Source organism: Gymnoscopelus microlampas (assembly GCF_963454915.1).
Source record: "Gymnoscopelus microlampas genome assembly, chromosome: 2".
NCBI classification, from domain to species: domain Eukaryota; kingdom Metazoa; phylum Chordata; class Actinopteri; order Myctophiformes; family Myctophidae; genus Gymnoscopelus; species Gymnoscopelus microlampas.
In genome coordinates this window covers 51,853,587-51,876,129 of record NC_139939.1, presented here as the reverse complement: position 1 = coordinate 51,876,129, position 22,543 = coordinate 51,853,587, and the positions used below count along the sequence as shown (strand labels likewise).

Sequence of the window (22,543 nt, the reverse complement as noted above, 5' to 3'; positions counted from 1 at the left end):
AAATGTGTAAATCAGTGGTTCTCAACCTTATTCTGGATCTGACCACTTAACATGGCAGCCGTGTTAAGTGGACAGATGGGTGGGCCTTTTCAGAGCATGCTTTAAAGACCAATCAATCCATTGGTACTAACTTAGTATAAATGATTTGTTTAGTATAACTTTTTTATATTACATCTTAATGTGTTTGCCAAATATTTAGGAGGAGAACCACTGGTTTAAATTTCAACTAAATGTATGTTAAACTAATTATTCCCCTACTTTATGGAATTGCTTTTCTTTTTTTAATTTACTTCATGAAATTAGTTTGAGCTTGTAAGATCTACAAGCTCAAACTAATTTCATAAAGTAAATTAAAAAAACGTGATTTATTTTCTTTTCTTTATGGAATTTCTTATTTAGCATTTTCTTAAATTACATTATTTTGAATGTTTTTCTTTATTTTGTGACATTGATCTTGTAGATCGGCTATTTTCACTTTTTATAATGTTTTTTTGGACATCAACAATATTCCAATATGTCATATCTGCTCCATTCAGAACAAACCAATGTCATTTTCAAATGTATTTAATACATTACAATGTTCAATGAACCGTAATCCACAGGCCAATCACCTGCTGGAAGCTTTGATTGAATACTTAATTTAACAGGTTGGGGGGGGGGGGGGGTTATTTACTCATGACCCAAGAAAATGTGTCCACGACCCATTATTGAGTCCCGACCCATAACTTGGGAGACAGTGGACAAGGGTCCATTTGGTTCCATGTGTTTCCTTAAATATATGAGGTTCCTTTGAAAAATAATGTTTTATTTCTGTACATTTCTTTATTTTTTTTTATTTTAGGAAACTAAAAGGAAAAAGAGGAATATTTACTGACTGTAGCTGGTCTCAAAAACAAAGCAAAACTGGCAGAAAAAAAGACTCCCTCCACAAACTCCTTAGACGGAGACAAAGCTATTTTTATTTTATTCGTTTCATGATCATAAAGTGCTCCAAGGGATCAAAGTGAAAAGTGCAGCAGCAAACATTTAGGTCATAGGACCATCGTCAGTGCTATATCATCAGATCTAATCATTTGCGGTTAAAGCTTCATTACGTCAGTCCACATCACATATGACCATAGTGTATGTCTGGTGTAGTGTAGTGTAGTATGTGATGTGGATTTATTTTGTTTAATTTTGCGTAATTTGATTTGCGTCTCGTCTTATCATTTCACGTCACTTCAGTCATGTGCAGGTAAGTCTTCATCATGTCAGTCCACATCACATATGACCATAGGCGCTGTATGTGATGTGGATTTATGTGTTGTCATTTGCGGGTAAAGCTTCATTATTCACGGCGGTCAGTAGGCGATGCACTGACGATGGTCCTTTGACCCAAAAGTTTGCTGCTGCACTTTTCACTTAGCTCTTGAAGCACTTTATGAGCATGAACAAATAAAATGCAAATATATTTTCTTAGTCTCTGTCTAAGGAGTTTTCCTAAAAGTTTGTGTGGAGTGAAAACATGGCTACCTATTTATGGCCTGTTCATGAATTTTCCATGGCCAGTCATTTGGGATCAATAAAAGTAGGAAAAAAGGCTGTTATTCTAGTCCGGACTTGTCCTTTAACATGGCAGTATTGTTAAGTGGATAAACTAAATTGGTAAATGGATGAACTGTGACGGGATAGATGAGGGAGGTTTTTTTGTGCAAATATTAATTTGAATATCTGTTAGTTTATTGTATCTTATCTGTATTTTGTTTTAGTTTTTCTCCTTTTTTTATTGTTGTAATGTTAATTATTGACATGTATTTTGGATTATTGTTTTCCTGTTTTCTTCTTGGTCGTCATGACTTCATAGGCTTGTCAAAATTACATAATAGCATTAGTCTTTGATGGATAATATCATTGGAAATTATGTAATATTTGCACAAAAAATATTTCAGTTGTAATGTATGTTTTGTTTTAACTTCCATTTACTGTATTTAAATGTGATGTTTTTTTTTTTTGTATTTATTTGTTTATGTATTGCTTTCTTCTTCTTTTTTTTATAAAGGCGCTATATCACTAAACATTACCGTATCTGATCTCAATAGGCTCATTATCTGTAACTGTACAGCTGTGCTGCTTCAGGAATTCTGTGACCAACAGCGTAGCTCATCATTGTTGTAATGAAGAGACTCATCTTCAGACTCCACCTCATCCTGTAGCACTTAGATGCATTTTGAGCTTGTAGATCTGCTATTTTCAAATGGCCAAAGTTTAAATAGGGTTAATGTTTGTATGTTTTGTAGTAATAATCAAAATCTACAAAGTAACTAAAGGTTTCAAATAATTGTAGTGGAGTAAAAGTACAATATTTGCCTCTGAGGTGTGGTGGAGTATAAGTAAAAGTACTGAACATTGGAAATACTCCAGTAAAGTAAAAAATACCTTAGATGCTGGGTTCATTTGTTGACCCGGCATCCTATAGTTTCTATGTACAGATTATTAATTTATTATACCGTTTAGACTGATGCTAGGTTCTTGGTTTACCTGTGATCCTAGTTTACTGAGACACTACACGGTCTCTGTTTTCTATGTATGTGTTTACCTTGTTTATTGTGAGTCACTCTGGACAAAGAGTATAGATGAATATCTACATTGAAAATTGTGAAGTGACTTTACTGTTGAAATGTAAATGAGTGAATGTTACCATGTGATTTTTAAATAACAACATAAAAACAAAGGCTCTGGTGTGGTTCTCCTGGTTTACCGGGATGGGGTTCAATTCCCCGCAGTGCCCTACTCATAGTGTTGTATTTACCATTTTATATGGTTTGTTTTATTTATGTTCATAGTGTTGTATTTACCCTTTATGGTTTTATGTTTTATTTTTTATGTTCATTGTGTTGTATTTACCCTTACATGGTTTGTTTAATTCTTTGTTCATAGTGTTGTATTTCCCCTTATGTGGTTTATTTTATCTTTATGTTCATAATGTTGTATTTACCCTTACATGGTTTGTTTTATTCTTTATGTTCATTGTGTAGGGTTGGGATCCTTCATTATCATTATAATTGTTGATGACCATATGGACCATTACAGGTCTAACTCTTTAGTGTACAAATGGAACCAAATGGACCCGTTATGGTGGTCCTTGAAATGTAAAAGTTTGAGGACCACTGGTATTGTAATGGTTTATCAGACGTGAAGTCCACACACCAGCTCTGACAGTGTGATGGATACGGTTCCAAACACAGCTACAAGCTCTTAGCCTGTCTCAAAGTGGGGTCCTTGGGGGGATTTCAGGGGGTTCCCAGCTAAAGTAGTTAAGGTAGCATCATAAACATTTTAACCACTCTATCCATTTATATGTTTATCGTGCCGCGCTGTGAGCTTTGACATCTGCTATTTTTTGAACATTTTCGAAGGCCCGCTCTTGTCCCCAGACGGCCAGGACGCGCTCGCCTCTTTCGCCGTTTCCACGCTATGATCCCTGCCGAGACAAAGGGAAGATCTCCCACCTCCCAGCTGGGTGGAGGGTGTTCTGCAAAAAAGTCCGGAATTCTGTGTACGATCGCTGTGCTGATGTCCAGAAGTGCTTGTCTGTCATAACTCCTTAGACACCCGACGGTGTAGGAAAAAAAGGAAAGGCTTAAAAATACTAAAAAGGAAAAACGCTGCCACGCTGAGGAGTGTGTACGGAAGCAGCCTTCCCCCTCCATTGGCGCTCCCATATAATGATGTCACATGTGTACTTTTTATAGAATGTCATATCAGAAGACAGAGCCTTCCAGTCAGAGCTCCTATGTCTTGAAGGACCCATGTCCGTGTTGATATGATTTATAATAACCACTAGATTGCATCATTACTACCATCTATGCCTTTTACCCTGCCAGCATACCATGCTATATATAGGCCACGCCTACAAACATTTTCAGAACTAGTATATACAAGAGACATGATGAGTGCTGCCAACTGCCAGTCTTAAATAAATGAACTTGAATGAATCAATGTTAAATCATTGATAGATAAAAACATTACATGGTACCAGGAGTGGTCACGAGTCGTCAAGATGGAAAGTGTGAAGCCGCCAGACGCTGTGAATTGGACTGGTAATGTTGACTACGAGTGGCACACCTTCAAACAGCGTTTCATGCTGTACCTGATGGCTTTAGGACTGGATACAAAGGCGGATACACGGAGGATTGCACTGCTTCTGACCGTCGCGGGACAACAAGCCGTGGAAGTATACAACACATTTGTGTTCGCCGACGCGGAAGACAAAGACAAGTTTGACGAGGTTGTCAAGAAGTTTGATGAACACTGTTCACCAAAGAAGAATGAAACCTTTGAATGGTATGTTTTGCTCGAGAATGCAACAGCCAGCTGAAAGTTTTGATGTGTTTCTAACGGACTTAAAGCTAAAAGCTAGAACATGCAACTTTGGAGTTGTGCAGGATTCTATGATCCGTGATCAGCTTGTGTTTGGCATACAAGATTCAAAACTGAGAGAGAGGTTGCTAAGAGAGACAGAGCCAACCCTTGTATCGGCTGTGAAAATAAGCCACGCCAGTGAAATAGCCATGCAGCATGCGAAAACATTCGCTGGAGACGCTAAAGATGGCGCAGCAATCGCCATGGTGTCACAGAAGACGTACAAAGTTCCGAGGCAGTTCAATCAGCGAATTAAATCAGAGACTTTTAATTGCAAAAGATATGGTGGGCGTCATGCACCAGAACAATGCCCAGCATTCGGAAAAATGTGTCACAAATGCCAATGACAGAATCACTTTTCCAAACAGTGCTTTTCCAAGGGAAAACCAGGCAGAGGGGAACGTGTACACACAGTGGAGGAAAATGACCTGTGTGATTCCTTCTTTGTGGGCATGGTGATACAGGATGTGGACAACATGTCTGAAGAGACCAAACAGACAAGTGTGAATCGAGTGGAGCAGGACAAGTGGACCGTGCCATTGCACATAAATGGAGCTGTTATTGCTTTCAAACTGGATACAGGAGCAAAGGCTAACATGATAAATGAACTTCACATCAGGGACATGAAAGTGAAGCCACATATTCGTCCAAATCCAATTCCACTCGAGGCCTACAATGGACAACCCATCTCCACAAGAGGAATGTGCAGACTGAAGGTGAGAGTTAAAGGCAAAGAGCATCACCTCATGTTTGTAATATTGTAGTTCCAGATGGACATGACTCACTGTTGGGAGATGAAGCATGTGATGTGAACTATTGGGTCTAGTGAAGAGGATGTATAGCATCAAAACAAATGCACAGAAAAACGTAGAGACAATAGTGGATCAATATACAGATGTATTCCGAGGGTTTGGTGTCTTACCATACACCTACAAGATCCAACTAAAAGATGATGCACAGCCAGTCATTCATGCTCCCAGGCGGGTTCCAGCACCGCTCAGAGAAAGGTCAGACATTAAAAGAGAACATTATCAGATTCCAACAAGAGAAGAAATAACAAGTGAAATGGCCGGTGCAAAGTACTTCAGTAAATTGGATGCTGCACAGGGCTTTTGGCAGATCAAACTGCATGACGACAGCACAAAGTACTGTACATTCAATACACCTTTCGATCGCTACTCATTCCAGAGAATGCCTTTTGGAATATGCTCTGCACCTGAAGTGTTCCACAGAACAATGGAGCACATATTGGAAGGTGTAGAAGGAGCACAGGTGTACGTGGATGATGTAGTGGTGTGGGGATCCACACTGGAACAGCACAATGAGAGACTCATCAAAGTGTTGCAAAACATCAAAAGGCATGGACTAAAACTGAACAGAGCAAAATGTCAGTTTGGTGAGGGAGAAATCACCTTTCTGGGAGACAAGCTTTCGAGTGCAGGTATCGAGCCTGATATCCGCAAGGTGAAAGCTATACTGGAGATGCCGAGGCCTGAAGATAAGCAAGGTGTGTTGAGAGTGCTGGGAATTATCAATTTCATTGGAAAACTCATACCAACTTTATCAACAAAAACAGTGCACCTCAGACAGCTGTTATAACACAAGTGTGACTTTAAGTGGACTGACAGTCATGAAGAGGAGTGGAAAACACTGAAAACCATTCTCACAACAGAACCAGTGCTGACGTTTTTCGACCCATCCAAGAGGATAAAGATTTCCACTGACTCGTCCAAAAATGGAATAGGAGCAGTGCTACTACAAGCTGATGGAGAAGATTGGAGACCTGTTGCCTACGCGTCAAGAACAATGACAATAACTGAATGTCGCTATGCACAAATCGAAAAAGAGTGCTTAGGACTAGTGTATGGATTTGAAAAGTTCCACAGTTATGTTTATGGCCTACCAAAGTTTGTGGCAGAGACAGACCACAAGCCATTAATATCCATCATAAAGAAAAACCTCAGTGAGATGTCACCACGCATTCAAAGACTAATGATGAAGCTCGAGCTGATATACACACCAGGTACACACATAGTTATGGCTGATGCTCTGTCCAGGGCAACGACACTGAGTGACACACCAGTGAGCTCTACAGAGATTGATGTCCAAATACATGTGAACATGATTGCAAAAGCATTACCTGTGTCAGACAGAAAATCTAAGAAGATTGCAGCAGAAACTGAAAAGGACCCAGTACTACAGAGGGTCATGAGAAATCTGGAAGAGAACTGGCCAAAAGGTGAATGTCAACAAGACTACAACATCAGAGCAGAGCTGAGTGTGATAAATGGACTTTTACTCAGAAAGAACAGAATTGTCATTCCTCAGACACTGAGACAAGAAATGTTGAAGAGACTTCATGAGGGGCACCTCGGAATGGAAAAATGCAAAAGAAGAGCCAGAACAGCAGTTTATTGGCCAGGAATCAACACAGACATTGACAAGATGGTCTCGAGCTGTGAAACGTGTCTGAAACACCAGAAAAAGCAGCAAAAAGAGCCCATGATAACAGACCTACCTAATGTGCCTTGGCAGAAAGTGGGAACTGACTTGTTCCACTTGGATGGAAAAAATGATCTACTAGTCAAAGATTATTTTTCAAATTATCCAGAGATTGCACTGCTTTCCAGCATGACAGCTACTTGTGTAGCTGTCATGCGCTATGGGCAGCAAGATGGCCCCCCAACTGTCAAATATATACATGGGCTTATTCGAAAACAGCTTCATACTGAACCCACTGAATCCATTCCATCAGCAAATAAGGTTTTTAAAACGCTTTCTGGACCATCTGTTCCTAATCTTTACAGGGACCAGAGATGAACTCTCAAGCTTCCATGACTACCTAAATAGCTGCAATGAAAACCTCCGATTCACTATGGATGCAGACCCGAATGAGATTAACTTCTTGGATATTAAGGTAACCAAAGTGGATAATATAATCACCACAAACCTATACCGTAAACCTACCGATCGTAACACCATCCTTCGCTGTGACTCCTATCACCCTACAGCTCTAAAAAGGAGCCTGCCCATCAGCCAATATAATAGAGTCCGTAGGATCTGCAGCACGGAGGAGTCGTTTCAACAACAAAGTCAACTGATGGAGGAGAAGTTCAAGCAGAGAGGATATCCTGACTAATGGATACAAGATGCCAGACAAAAGGTGGTTAAAAACTAAGGCCCGGACTAAATCAATTCAAAAAAGACCCAGATGCTTTATGACCTATTCACCGGTGGGTAAAGAAATAGAAAAGATATTAAAAACACACTGGCACATTATGCAGACTGACAATGCTTTTAAGTCAGCGTATGAAGGACCACCACAAATAGTGTACAAAAGAGCCCCCAATATTCGATCTTGGTTGGTAAAATCTGAACACAGCCCCCCGGGACAACGTACATTTCTTGACAACCTTCCCAAAGGAAATTTGAAATGTGGGTCCTGTGCACAGTGCAGTTTTACTACAAGGTGTAAGTCTTTTAAGCATCCACATACGGGCAAGGAGATCAAAATCAGGGGAACTATAACCTGTTCTACCAATAATGTCATCTATCTATTAACCTGCCCCTGCGGCCTCGCATATGTTGGCCAAACCAGCAGAGCATTAAAAACACACATCAGTGAACACAGATCCAATATCCGACTAAAAAAACCCAAAAGTCTGGTAGCCCAACATTTCAGTAAGATGGGACATAATGTAGCACAACTCTGATATATCGGTATAGAGCATGTTCTTCTACCACGCAGAGGAGGTGATATGCATAACCTCCTGGACAGAAGAGAAGCATATTGGATCTACCAGTTAAGGACCCTACAGCCAGACGGCTTGAATGAAGATTACGAGCTGTCAGCCTTCCTCTGATTTCCCATTTTAACACCCTGCATGTCCTTCCTTTTAGTACCCACCAGGCTGTACCCTCGTAACCCCCCATGGACTCCAAATCACCATGTGGAATGGTTGATTCACCACTCACTCCCTTCTACATCTAAAGTACTTATGGTCTAATGTATGTATTCTCCTTGTAACAGTCCTTTGAGTCTTTTTGATGTTATTACTATTACTATTATTGTTGAAAAACATAGTCAAGAATTCAGCGGTGCTATTAAATTTGAAAACATGATTTCAGCTCTCTCCAGCACCCCTACATGTTTTAATTACAAGATCTAAAATATTAAATTAAAATTTGTAAAACACTTTAAAAAACATTGCAAAAAAATGTAAAACTTTAAAAAAAAAAACGATCAAAAAAATAGATATTGAAAGGTGATGGCTCCCTATTTCTCTGAAATATGTATTTTTCTATATTTTTCCTGTTTCTAGTAATGTGATTCACTGCTGGTGTATGTAATGTTCTACCTTGTCACATGACATAGCTCCACTGACTTAAAAGGAAGCTGATGACTAATTGTTACCACCTGATGATGGCCAAATGATGGCCGAAACGTTGTGTCGTGGATCCATGTGCTTGTTTTAATTAATAAATAAGTGCACTGATGGAGCAAATGGCTGTGTGCGGTCCCCCTTATTCTCTACAGTAAATTTACTTGAACCAGGGAAGGATGTGCGCAACACTACAGCATTTTTAGCTACTTGTGTGATTACACATATGAAATCTATCTTCGCGAGACATGGAATTTGTCAGACTTTGCAAAGTGACAACGGGCCATGTTACAACTGTAAGGAGTTCCAGAACTTTGCAGAAGAATACGATTTCCAGCATGTAACCTAAAGTCCCCTGAATGCCCAGTCCAATGGTAAAGCAGAAAAAGGTGTGCACATAGTAAAAAAAAACTGCTCAAGAAAGCACAAGAGAGTGGTTCTGATCCATATCTAGCTCTACTGAGTTACAGAGCATCACCACTAGAACATGGAATGTCTCCTGCTGAGCTTCTGATGGGACGCAGGCTACGAACCACGCTTCCTTACACTGCAAAACAAAAGAAGTATAACATCATGAGACAGAAACAGAAGTGTCTGCAAAACAGATAGAAAGCAAACTATGACAAAGTGTCAAAAAGTTTAGTGCCACTGTCACAAAATGACACAGTGAGACTTGAAGATTCAAACTACTGGAACAAGAAAGCCACAGTTCTTGAGGAAGTGGGTCCGAGATCCTACACCGTCAGAACAGAAGATGGTCAAGTCCTGAGAAGGAATAGGCGGAGTTTGTTAAAAACAACAGAGACACTTAAAGAACAGTCAAATGATGATGATGAAGTTTGTACAACAGCAGCACCATCGCCAGCTGAGGATACAAGCTTGCCACTTCCAGCTGCACCTCCACCTTCATCACCGATACTAAGAAGGTCTACACACCAGTCTAAACCACCGGATAGACTGGTCCTCTAAAAGAACAGCACATAGCTGTATCCTTTTGCACTAAAAAAAAAAAAAAAAAAAAAAAAAAAAAAAACATTTATCACATTTGAGCACGCATTTAAAAAGAAAAAAGAAAATGTAAAAGAAAAAGAAAAATATGATGGACATTGATGTGTTATGCATGTTTATTTAAAAAAAAAGAAGAAAAAGGAAAAGATGGTATTGTAACAGTTAAAAAAAAAAAAGTAACAAGTTAAATCCACAGATTTGATATGTGATATTTTGTGTAAGTACGATATTATTTCACAGAGTCAAGTAGAGATGTGTAGATTTATTGTTGTGGTTTTTGCATGTCAAGGAAGGGGGATGTGTTGATATGATTTATAATAACCACTAGATGGCATCATTACTACCATCTATGCCTGCCAGCATACCATGCTATATATAGGCCAAGCCTACAAACATTTGCAGAACTAGTATATACAAGAGACATGGGTAGCACTTTACAATAATGACCCGTTATAAAGCATTTATAAACGTTTATAAGTAGTTTGTAGACTATTAACAAATCATTAACAACCTGTTTGTTGACATTTGTAAATGATTACTAAAACCTTTATAACTACGGATACATATCATTTGTAAAGTATTAGTAAGTAGTGAACTATTCATGAATAAGCCATTTATATACATCTGTAAAAGATTATTAAATCATTTGTAACGACCCATTCTAAAGCATTTATAAACGTTTATAAGCAGTTTGTAGACTATTAACAAATCATTAACAACCTGTTTATTGACATTCGTAAATGATTACTAAAACCTTTATAACTACGGTTACAAATCATCTATAAAGGTATTAGTAACTATTCATGAATAAGCCATGTATAATACATCTGTAAATGATTATTAAATCATTTGTAACTGATGTTACATAATATATACAAGCTATTGGTAGCTTGTTCATGTTTAACATATGCTTTGTTAAACATTCCTAAAGTATCTATAAATCCTTAGTACATGTTATTATGTGCCCTATAGTAAAGTGAAGACAGTTCATCATTTACAACTGTCTGTTAATGTGTTTGTTCATGTTTAACATGCTTTGTAAAACATTCCTAAAATATCTATAAATCCTTTGTACATGTTATTATGTGCCCTACAGTAAAGTGAAGACAGTTCATCATTTATGACTGTCTGTTAATGTGGACTTTCTCCTTACCTGTTGCAAACTACCTGGCTTTCATGAATGCAAACACCAAACAATAACTAGAATTATCATTCATGTTAAGCAAATGATGCGTAAGACATTCGTAAAGAGTATGTAAACCATTTGCAGTCGTTATCATGAGCCTGAGCCTAGTTGCTTCTTTTGGGCTTGTTTTCATAGACCTGTCCGCTTGTTTCTTTTGCAAAATCTGGCAACACACTGATTACCTGCATTACACCTGCAGTAGCCTACTAGGGAGGAAGTGAACAGTGATGCAGTTGCAGACTGGACAGAAATATGTCTAATTCATGTTTTATGTGTTTTAACTGTCTTGTTGCAGGTGATCGAGGTAACATAAAATGGCTAATCTTACACACATGAAGTAGCATTATGACTAGGGGGTATTTTGATGGTGGCTGTTTGTATCCACAATGTTTGTTTTGATGTGTAGGCTAGTAATGTCCTCCATGCTTAGCAGTTTAGCTTAGCAGCTAAAGCTAACTTGCACTGGGAGGTGGTGACTGCAGAGGCTCCAAGCTGCTACTCTGTGATTCTGTTGTGATTAATTTCTTTGTTTAAATGTCAGTGTGTGTGCTGTGGCCAAGAGTTGCTACATTTTATATCTTAATAAATTGTTGTATACTTGTATACTATATAACGTTACTTTTGCCACTTTTTGATGTCACATGTTTTACTAATCACTGTTAAACATGAAATAATAATGCATAGTCTTCACTTTACAACAAGGCCCATGATAACGTTAGCAAATGGTCAACACACTCTTTACGAATGTCTTACGAATCATATATTAAACATGAAAGATAATTTTAGTAATTGTTTGGCATCTGCATTCATGAAAGCCGGGTAGTTTGCAACAGGTAAGGAGAAAGTCACATTAACAGACAGTTGTAAATGATGAACTGTCTTCACGTTACTATAGGGCACATAATAACATGTACTAAGGATTTATAGATATTTTACTCTACTCAGAGTCATAAGTTTACAAAATGTACTAAAGTACAGTGAACGTCTGTGCGGTTTGTCTTCATCACTGAAAATAACGTACATGTAAACTGATATAAAACTGCTGTCATGTGCAGTTGGGGTGAAGAAACACAACCATTTCACTCCTAATAATACCTATTTGATTTGACATCCTGACTTGCTGCTGTAGCTGAGGCTTGAACCTGTTACCTGCGGCTCACTAGTCAGTGACTCTATCCATTCACCTACAGCTGTTTCCTTAGAATCTGTGGTTCTGAAACGTTTTGTTGTCAACCCCCCAAATTGACATGTATTTGGGCAGTGGACCCCAATGTGAAAAGATGTAGTGTCAGGGCCCCCCATGAAAAAGATTTATATTTATGCTGTAACAAAAAAAATTTAAGTTATTTGTCTTGTTTGTTGTTCAAGTCAAAGCACCAGGAAGGCTGTACTTGTCAGCCATCTGTTAGCTCAATGGGTTGAGACGCAGTATTCATGATCCAGAGGCCATGAGTTCAAATCCCATTGATGTCTTTCCTATGATTCTTTCCTTTGCAGACTGGCTTCCAGAAGATCAACTGAAAACTACCAGGAAGGCTATATTTGTCATCCAACTGTTAGCTCAATGGGTTGAGACGCAGTATACATGATCCAGAGGCCATGAGTTCAAATCCCATTGATGTCTTTCCTATGATTCTTTCCTTTGCAGACTGGCTTCCAGAAGATCAACTGAAAACTACCAGGAAGGCTGTACTTGTCAGCCATCTGTTAGCTCAATGGGTTGAGATGCAGTATTCATGATCCAGAGGCCATGAGTTCAAATCCCATTGATGTCTTTCCTATGATTCTTTCCTTTGCAGACTGGCTTCCAGAAGATCAACTGAAAGCTACCAGGAAGGCTGTACTTGTCAGCCATCTGTTAACTCAATGGGTTGAGACGCAGTATACATGATCCAGAGGCCATGAGTTCAAGTCCCATTGATGTCTTTCCTATGATTCTTTCCTTTGCAGACTGGCTTCCAGAAGATCAACTGAAAACTACCAGGAAGGCTGTACTTGTCAGCCATCTGTTAGCTCAATGGGTTGAGACGCAGTATTCATGATCCAGAGGCCATGAGTTCAAATCCCATTGATGTCTTTCCTATGATTATTTCCTTTGCAGACTGGCTTCCAGAAGATCAACTGAAAACTACCAGGAAGGCTATACTTGTCAGCCATCTGTTAACTCAATGGGTTGAGACGCAGTATACATGATCCAGAGGCCATGAGTTCAAATCCCACTGGTGTCTTTACTGTGATGCTTCCCTTTGCAGACTAACTTCTAGAAAAACAAGTTAAAACCACCAGAAAACCTGTAACTCTCAGCCAACATTATAGCTCAACTGGTAGAGCGTCTGTCCAATAACATGACTTGACTTGACTTGAGTGGGTTCGATTCCCACTTGAGTCAAGTGTCCCCGGTAACTTGGGGCAACGGATAAATTGACTGATATCCTTAGTGATGCTTCCCTTTGCAGACTAACTTCTAGAAAAACAAGTTAAAACCACCAGGAAACCTGTAACTCTCAGCCTACAGCATAGCTCAACTGGTAGAGCGTCTGTCCAATAACATGACTTGACTTGAGTGGGTTCGATTCCCACTCGAGTCAAGTGTCCCCGGTAACTTGGGGCAGGGTTAGGGTTACTCCTACAAGTTATTCTACGGATATCAGTCAATTTATCCGTTGCCCCAAGTTACCTGGGACACTTGACTCGAGTGGGAATCGAACCCACTCAAGTCAAGTCATGTTATTGGACAGACGCTCTACCAGTCGAGCTATGCTGTTGGCTGAGAGTTACAGGTTTCCTGGTGGTTTTAACTTGTTTTCTAGAAGTTAGTCTGCAAAGGGAAGCATCACTAAGGATATCAGTCAATTTATCCGTTGCCCCAAGATACCGGGGACACTTGACTCGAGTGGGAATCGAACCCACTCAACTCAAGTCAAGTCAAGTCATGTTATTGGACAGACGCTCTACCAGTTGAGCTATGCTGTAGGCTGAGAGTTACAGGTTTCCTGGTGGTTTTAACTTGTTTTTCTAGAAGTTAGTCTGCAAAGGGAAGCATCACAGTAAAGACACCAGTGGGATTTGAACTCATGGCCTCTGGATCATGTATACTGCGTCTCAACCCATTGAGCTAACAGATAGCTGACAAGTACAGCCTTCCTGGTAGTTTTCAGTTGATCTTCTGGAAGCCAGTCTGCAAAGGAAAGAATCGTAGGAAAGACATCAATGGGATTTGAACTCATGGCCTCTGGATCATGAATACTGCGTCTCAACCCATTGAGCTAACAGATGGCTGACAAGTACAGCCTTCCTGGTAGTTTTCAGTTGATCTTCTGGAAGCCAGTCTGCAAAGGAAAGAATCATAGGAAAGACATCAATGGGATTTGAACTCATGGTCTCTGGATCATGTATACTGCGTCTCAACCCATTGAGCTAACAGTTGGATGACAAATATAGCCTTCCTGGTAGTTTTCAGTTGATCTTCTGGAAGCCAGTCTGCAAAGGAAAGAATCATAGGAAAGACATCAATGGGATTTGAACTCATGGTCTCTGGATCATGTATACTGCGTCTCAACCCATTGAGCTAACAGTTGGATGACAAATATAGCCTTCCTGGTAGTTTTCAGTTGATCTTCTGGAAGCCAGTCTGCAAAGGAAAGAATCATAGGAAAGACATCAATGGGATTTGAACTCATGGCCTCTGGATCATGAATACTGCGTCTCAACCCATTGAGCTAACAGATGGCTGACAAGTACAGCCTTCCTGGTGCTTTGACTTGAACAACAAACAAGACAAATAACTTTAAAAAAATGTGTTACAGCATAAATATAAATCTTTTTCATGGGGGGGCTGACACTACATCTTTTCACATTGGGGTCCACAGTAAGGTGTCAACAGTAAGGTGGAATTTTTGAACTGTGAATGGAGTTTCTAGGTGAAAGTGTTTTTTTGAGGTCCCAAATTCTTCCATTGACCTCCATTATAAATCTCTGAACTTTTAAAGGAGTACAATTCTAAAACTATTAAACATTTCAAAGATTCCTTTTCAGGCAAACATGTCCACAGTAAGATGAACATTTTAAAGTATGAATGGGGTTCCTGGCAGTAAGTAAGTAGGATTAGTAGCCTGTACTCGTTTCCCTTTGCCGCATCCACAATGTATGGGGCGCTTAAAGTTGATTGGTAGTGACTTTTTTGTGACTTTTTTTTTGGTCCCTAACATTCATCGAGCTCTGGACTTAGAATTTTTTTTTCCGTTTCGGTAGTGACACTACCGAAACGAAAAAAAAAATGTTCCCCCAAAAACCTGTTAGGAGTATGTTTCAGGCAATTTAAAGTTGATTGGTAGTGACTTTTTTGTGACTTTTTTTTGGTCCCTAACATTCATCGAGCTCTGGACTTAGATTTCTTTTTTCCGTTTCGGTAGTGACACTACCGAAACGAAAAAAAAAATGTTCCCCCTAAAAACCTGTTAGGAGTACGTTTCAGGCAATTTAAAGTTGATTGGTAGTGACTTTTTTTTTTGTCCCTAACATTCATCGAGCTCTGGACTTAGACATTTTTTTTCCGTTTCGGTAGTGACACTACCGAAACGAAAAAAAAAAATGTTCCCCCAAAAACCTGTTAGGAGTACGTTTCAGGCAATTTAAAGTTGATTGGTAGTGACTTTTTTGTGATTTTTTTTTTGGTCCCTAACATTCATCGAGCTCTGGACTTAGAAAATTGTTTTCCGTTTCGGTAGTGACACTACCGAAACGAAAAAAAAATTGTTCCCCCAAAAACCTGTTAGGAGTACGTTTCAGGCAATTTAAAGTTGATTGGTAGTGACTTTTTTGTGACTTTTTTTTTGGTCCCTAACATTCATCGAGCTTTGGACTTAGACATTTTTTTTCCGTTTCGGTAGTGACACTACCGAAACGAAAAAAAAATTGTTCCCCCAAAAACCTGTTAGGAGTACGTTTCAGGCAATTTAAAGTTGATTGGTAGTGACTTTTTTGTGACTTTTTTTTTGGTCCCTAACATTCATCGAGCTTTGGACTTAGACATTTTTTTTCCGTTTCGGTAGTGACACTACCGAAACGAAAAAAAAATGGTTCCCCCAAAAACCTGTTAGGAGTACGTTTCAGGCAATTTAAAGTTGATTGGTAGTGACTTTTTTGTGACTTTTTTTTTGGTCCCTAACATTCATCGAGCTAACGTACTCCTAACAGGTTTTTGGGGGAACTTTTTTTTTTCTCGTTTCGGTAGTGACACCATTGTGTCACTACCGAAACGGAAAACAAATTACTAAGTCCAGAGCTCGATGAATGTTAGGGACCAAAAAAAAAGTCACTACCAATCAACTTTAAATTGCCTGAAACGTACTCCTAACAGGTTTTTGGGGGAACTTTTTTTTTTCTCGTTTCGGTAGTGACACCATTGTGTCACTACCGAAACGGAAAACAAATTACTAAGTCCAGAGCTCGATGAATGTTAGGGACCAAAAAAAAAGTCACTACCAATCAACTTTAAATTGCCTGAAACGTACTCCTAACAGGTTTTTGGGGGAACTTTTTTTTTTCTCGTTTCGGTAGTGACACCATTGTGTCACTACCGAAACGGAAAACAAATTACTAAGTCCAGAGCTCGATGAATGTTAGGGACCAAAAAAAGTCACTACCAATCAACTTTAAATTGCCTGAAACGTACTCCTAACAGGTTTTTGGGGGAACAATTTTTTTTTCGTTTCGGTAGTGACACCATTGTGTCACTACCGAAACGGAAAAAAAATGACTAAGTCCAGAGCTCGATGAATGTTAGGGAAAAAAAAAAAGTCACTACCAATCAACTGTAAATTGCTTGAAACGTACTCCTAACAGGTTTTCGGGGGGACGATTTTGGCCTCCACACTTAGTGATTTTTTCGGATTTAACTTTCGTTTCGGTTTCGTTTCGGTAGTGACCCAATGGTGAAAAAATAAATTTACTAGGTCCAGAGCTCGATGAATGTTAGGGACCAAAAAAAGTGTCACTACAAAGTACTACCAATCAACTCTAAATTGCCTGAAACGTACTCCTAACAGGTTTTCGGGGGGACGATTTTGGCCTCCACACTTCGTGATTTTTTCGGATTTAACTTTCGTTTCGGTTTCGTTTCGGTAGTGACCCAATGGTGAAAAAATAAATTTACTAGGTCCAGAGCTCGATGAATGTTAGGGACCAAAAAAAGTGTCACTACAAAGTACTACCAATCAACTCTAAATTGCCTGAAACGTACTCCTAACAGGTTTTTGGGGGGACGATTTTACAAATCATTTCAAAGTAAAACATCTCAAGGATGCATGCCCACTGTAAGGTGGAATTTTTGAACTGTGAATGGAGTTTCTAGGTGAAAGTATTTTTTTGAGGTCCCAAAATCTTCCATTGACCTCCATTATAAATCTCTGAACTTTTAAAGGAGTACAATTCTAAAACTATTAAACATTTCAAAGATTTCTTTTCAGGCAAACATGTCCACAGTAAGATGAACATTTTAAAGTATGATTGAGGTTACTAGGCGTAAGTATGTAGTTGTAAGCCTGCCTTTAAATGTCCATTGGCCGCATTGACAATGCATTGGGCACTTAAAGTTAAATATCTCCAAAACCACAAATGATTTCAAAGAAAAGAATCTCAAGCATGCATGTCCACAGTAAGGTGGAATTTTTGAACTGTGAATGGAGTTTCTAGGTGAAAGTGTTTTTTTGAGGGCCCAAAATCGCCCATCGACCTCCATTATAAATCTCTGAACTTTTAAAGGAGTACAATTCTAAAACTATTAAACATTTCAAAGATTCCTTTTCAGGCAAACATGTCCACAGTAAGATGAACCTTTTAAAGTATGATTGAGGTTACTAGGCGTAAGTATGTAGTTGTAAGCCTGCATTTAAATGTCCATTGGCCGCATTGACAATGCATTGGGCGCTTAAAGTTAAATATCTCCAAAACTACAAATGATTTCAAAGAAAAAAATCTCAAGCATGCATGTCCACAGTAAGGTGGATTGTTTTAACTGTGAATGGAGTTTCTGGCTGGTGTTTGCACTTTCTCCATTTTTTACCTGTTCATTCATCTACATAAATGTTCGGATTTCAAATATAAAGTTTTTGACCATGGCGAGGGTGGGAGTTGAAAGTGTGACTTTTGTTTGTAAGGCAGCTAATTCATTGTCCCCCAGCTTTAGCTCATTCAGAAGAGCTCTTGACTTCAGACTACAAGATCATGGGATCAAATCACAGCACAGACACATCAACATCTGAGCAATCTGCCTCCCACAGGCCTGCTATCTTTTTTTGACTTTATCATAAAGGTTGCTGGACAATATATAGAGGATGAAATGCATAATGTATTAAATAATATAAAGGTCATATTTATTTAATTCTCCTTTCGTGTAATAGGCCCCCGATCTCTATAAACAGGTATAATGGTGGGATTGAAGTCGGTTGGTCACATGGACACAGAGTGACAGAGATTTTGTGCATTCATACTTATATAAGATATTGGACTGTGCTATGGGCAGCAACATACAAACCAATGTTTTGACAGCTTACTGTTAGAACTGTTATTTGGTCATTAGAGGACTATAGTGAGTGTGCCATATTTATCCTGGTTTGCAAACAAGACCTCAGAAATTCTAAATTGTGAAATGGTACATGTACAACTGTCAATTCTGAATTCTTCAAATGTTGAGAGACACAAGGTCCTAACAAATGTTATTCTCACACATTTCAGAAATAATACTTTAAAGCTCTGACACAAAATCACTCAAAGTACAGTACCAATTAAAAGCGATGAAGGCACTAACAATAATGGAGCTGATTTGGGAATAGACAGTAAGGAATCCCTGGAATATAGGTTAGACCCAAGTGGCAAAAATATTTGTGTTTTGGTCATTGTGAAGATAACAATAAAATCCAATTACCACATTGAGGTCTCTAACATGACTCAATTAACAGCCAGAATTTGTGTATTCATTATAGTCATATTCAACACGCCTGTGTACACAGTATGTCCAATCCAATCATTTCAGGAAGTGCAACATTTCGGATCACATAGTGCTTTTCCCTGATTATGAAATGTGTTTATAAAATAATTCCTGCTTAGTTTCACAAGAATGTCTCATTTTGCAGAATAATAATGTTTAAGTCCATTTTTGGATCAACTCCTATATTTTAAGCTGTACTGGTGTTAACACCAGGGTAAAGATCATTACTTCATCATAGTACAGTATGCTCTTTAGGAACTATGACAGCTGTATAAATGTGTTGGGTGAGAAAGAAAGAAAACAAATCTCATGTCTCAAAATAGATTTCTGTTCATAATTATTCATATTAAAGTTTTTATTAATTTATCCTCTATTAAAATAAAATCAGGAAAAAACCAAACAAACAGCAAAAGAAGCAAGAATGACAATAGATTATGGAATGTATTTCAGTAAATAAAATAAAGCTCCAACTGTTACATCAAGTGTGCTTTATTTCAGCCACAGTCAAATAAAGCACCATTTTTATATATTCATATATATATATAAAGTTATTTATATATATATATAATTTTTCATATACACCTTCAGGCAATGACTAGAGAGGATTCTTTACAGAATCAAGTTTCTTGTGGTTCTTTTAATGTACAGGTAAACTTAGTTTGGATATTTAACCACAGAAAAAAGCCAAGGCAACTTTCGCCTCTTTTTCATTAAAGTACAAAACTGGCACAGGGGACACAATTTTATACACAGTAAAAATGCAATAAAATTAAATTACATAAACAGACTAAAATTTCTGTAAACCTTTCCCCGTTACAGCAAACCTCAAACGAATAAAATCACTTTCTAAAGAAACTCAGTAAATCAGTAAAAAAAAAGGAAAAACTAAAAAAACAAACAAAAAAAAGATTTTTTTTTTGCCCTTTGAAAGAAATGTGCTATAGCTTGTACAACTTGATATTTTTCTTCTTGTTTTGTCAAACGAATGGCAGGCTGTGCAACTTGTTGTCCAGGGATGTTTCTTTGAGCATAACAACACCGGGGGGGGGAAGGAAGATGGCGGCAATTGAAAGCCACAGGCGGGGGGTTTGAAATCACGGACAGACCGCAGCACAGAGCGAACCAATTTAAATACGTCATGAGCATAAGGCCAGCGCAACACATACAGCAAAAAAGAAGAAACCCAAACAAGAACACAGGGAAAGGAAGTCCTCAACCAAGACCATGATTCAGCTTAAAAAAAGAAAGAAAAAAAAACTGGAAAAAAAAAAGAAAATAAAGATTTTTCTCAAAGATCTGAAAGCGCTGTGAGTTGATGATGTCACGAGGAGGCGGGGCAGGGCCCTTTGCCGGTCAGTTTAGTAACTATGGCGATGGTGGCTTCCACCGTCCTGTACAGCATGTCCAGCATGTCTGGGGGCGGGCCGGCGTGCTGCGCCATGACAACGGCCGGGGGGGAGTGGCCGCCCGCGGTGCTGCAACCCGCGGCCTCTGGCCCCTCCCCCGCCACCAGTCCCAGGGCTGATGACGGGAACATGGCGTCCTCCCCCACTAGGGGCGTAGCGGCGGCGGCGGAGCTGCTCCCGCCGGCATTAGAAGAAGAAGAACCCATCATCTCCTTCTGCTCCTTGGCCTCCTCCGAGGCAGCGGACGAGGCCTCGCCGCCGCCGCACCTCCTCTTCCTCCTGTCCTCCTCCTCGTCCTCGTTGCCGCCCCCCGACATGATGTGCCGAGGAGGCGGCGGCTCGGGGTCCTCCCCGCGGACGTACGTCTCCCCGACTTCCTGCATGGAGGAGGAGGAGGAGGAGGACGAGGAGGACGAGGTGGAGGACGAAGACGACGCCTCCATCTTCTCCTCCTTGGCGGCGGCGGTGGTGGGGGAGGAAGACCCCGCCTCCATGTTGGGGGGAGCGGGGCCTGCGGAGGTGGTGGGGGCGGGGTCGGGAGGAGAGGGCGGGTCCTGCTCGGTGCCGGGGTCGATCAGGGACGAGGAGTCGCGCGTCTCCGTGTCCGAGGTGCTGGCGGGCGTGAGCGCCTCCTGGTTGTGGTCCGCCGGCCCCGCCTTCAGCTCCCCCCCCCCGCATGGCGGGAGGAGGGCAGAGGAGGAGGAGGCGGAGGTGGAGGGCATGGAGGCCACGCAGGCCGACCCCCCGCCGCCCATCATGGCGGAGCTGGTGCCCTCGCCGGCTCGGTCGTCGTCGCTGCTCACCCGCCGACGCTTCACCGGGGTCGCTCCCTCCTCCTCGGCTGAGGAACAAAGACAATGAAACGGCGATTAACGGGGGTCCTAACGCATGATGTCAACAGGGCAGGGGTGGTGGGCAACCCTTTTCATATCAAGGACCGTTTTTTATTCGGCATTTGAGCCACGGAACCACAGTTTGATGAGATTTAGACTCTTTTGTTATCATTTGATAAGATTTTGTCAAAATAACAATTCTTCTACATTCTCTAATTGTGTAGACTTCTGAGGCCTGAGGCAGATTCTAAAAACGGCTTCTAAATCCTGACTTAAGGTTTCTGAAAAACTTAAAATATTTATTCAAAAGTTACAACAAATGTATGTTGCTATATTCTGTACACAGCAACAGGAACCCCAAAAGGGGTTCCCGTCCTGAAAGGTATAGTTACAAATACTGTAGGGGTTCCCGCCCAAAATCGGTTAAATTAAGGCATCAAAAATAAATCAGTAAATTATAATTTAACTTTTAAGAGCGTAAAATGAAACCAAATGGACCCTTACGAGTCCATTTGGTTTCATTTTACACACCGAGTGCCGCGCTATGAGCTTGTAGATCTGCTATTTTTGAAAAATCTTGAAAATTTGAAACAAACAATTGTAACTCATTTTTTTTGCATTTCCCCAAAAAAATATATGATTTTGATAACATTTTTAGAATCGGCCTCAGGTCTTAATAGTCCATGAGCCAGAGTCCCACAATTGACAAATGATTACCGAAAGAGTGGGCAAAACCAAACCTATATCAAATTGTTCATAGGGTCAGTACGAGTAAATAAATATATGATAACCTCTCCACAGGAGCAGCTTTTTCATGGTTATCACACATTTTGTGATTTTCCCCATACGTACATGACAGGTGAAAAAATGACAACATTTAAAAAAGAGTTATCATAATGAAACTTCCTGAGTTGATCACTTACATGAAGACAATGATTTTTCGTATTACAAGTTTTCTGAAATTGTATATTTGAATATGCAAATTAGGCATTAGGAAAATATGCCCACATTTGCATAACTTTCCAGAGTCAACATTGGAACATTGGACAAAGCCAGAGTCAACATACTTATTTCATTTTGTTAAGATGTCGGAGTCAAAGGTTTTTAACGAGGGAATATTCAATATCTGGCTCAATTTTGGGGCTCTGGCTCATGGACTAAATGCATAATTTGCATATTTAAATATACAGTTTCAGAAAACGTGTAATACGAAAAATCATTGTCTTCATGTAAGTAATCAACTCAGGAAGTTTCATTATGATAACTCTTTTATAAATGTTGTCATTTTTTTTCACCTGTCATGTACGTATGGGGAAAATCACAAAATGTGTGATAACCAT

At 39.7% G+C, this 22,543-nt stretch overlaps 1 protein-coding gene across 4 annotated transcripts in view; it reads right to left on the bottom strand.

Annotated features, from left to right (window-relative positions):
* Window positions 1-19,301: 19,301 nt before the first annotated feature.
* The window catches only part of usp34 (ubiquitin specific peptidase 34), an 84,709-nt gene continuing 81,467 nt past the window's right edge, over window positions 19,302-22,543 (bottom strand). For all 4 annotated transcript variants that reach the window (XM_084072764.1, XM_084072766.1, XM_084072765.1 and 1 more), the window contains exon 79: window positions 19,302-21,211. In XM_084072764.1, the coding sequence (XP_083928890.1) occupies window positions 20,286-21,211 (926 nt within the window). In that variant the 3' untranslated portion in view covers window positions 19,302-20,285. The remainder of the gene's footprint in view (window positions 21,212-22,543) is intronic.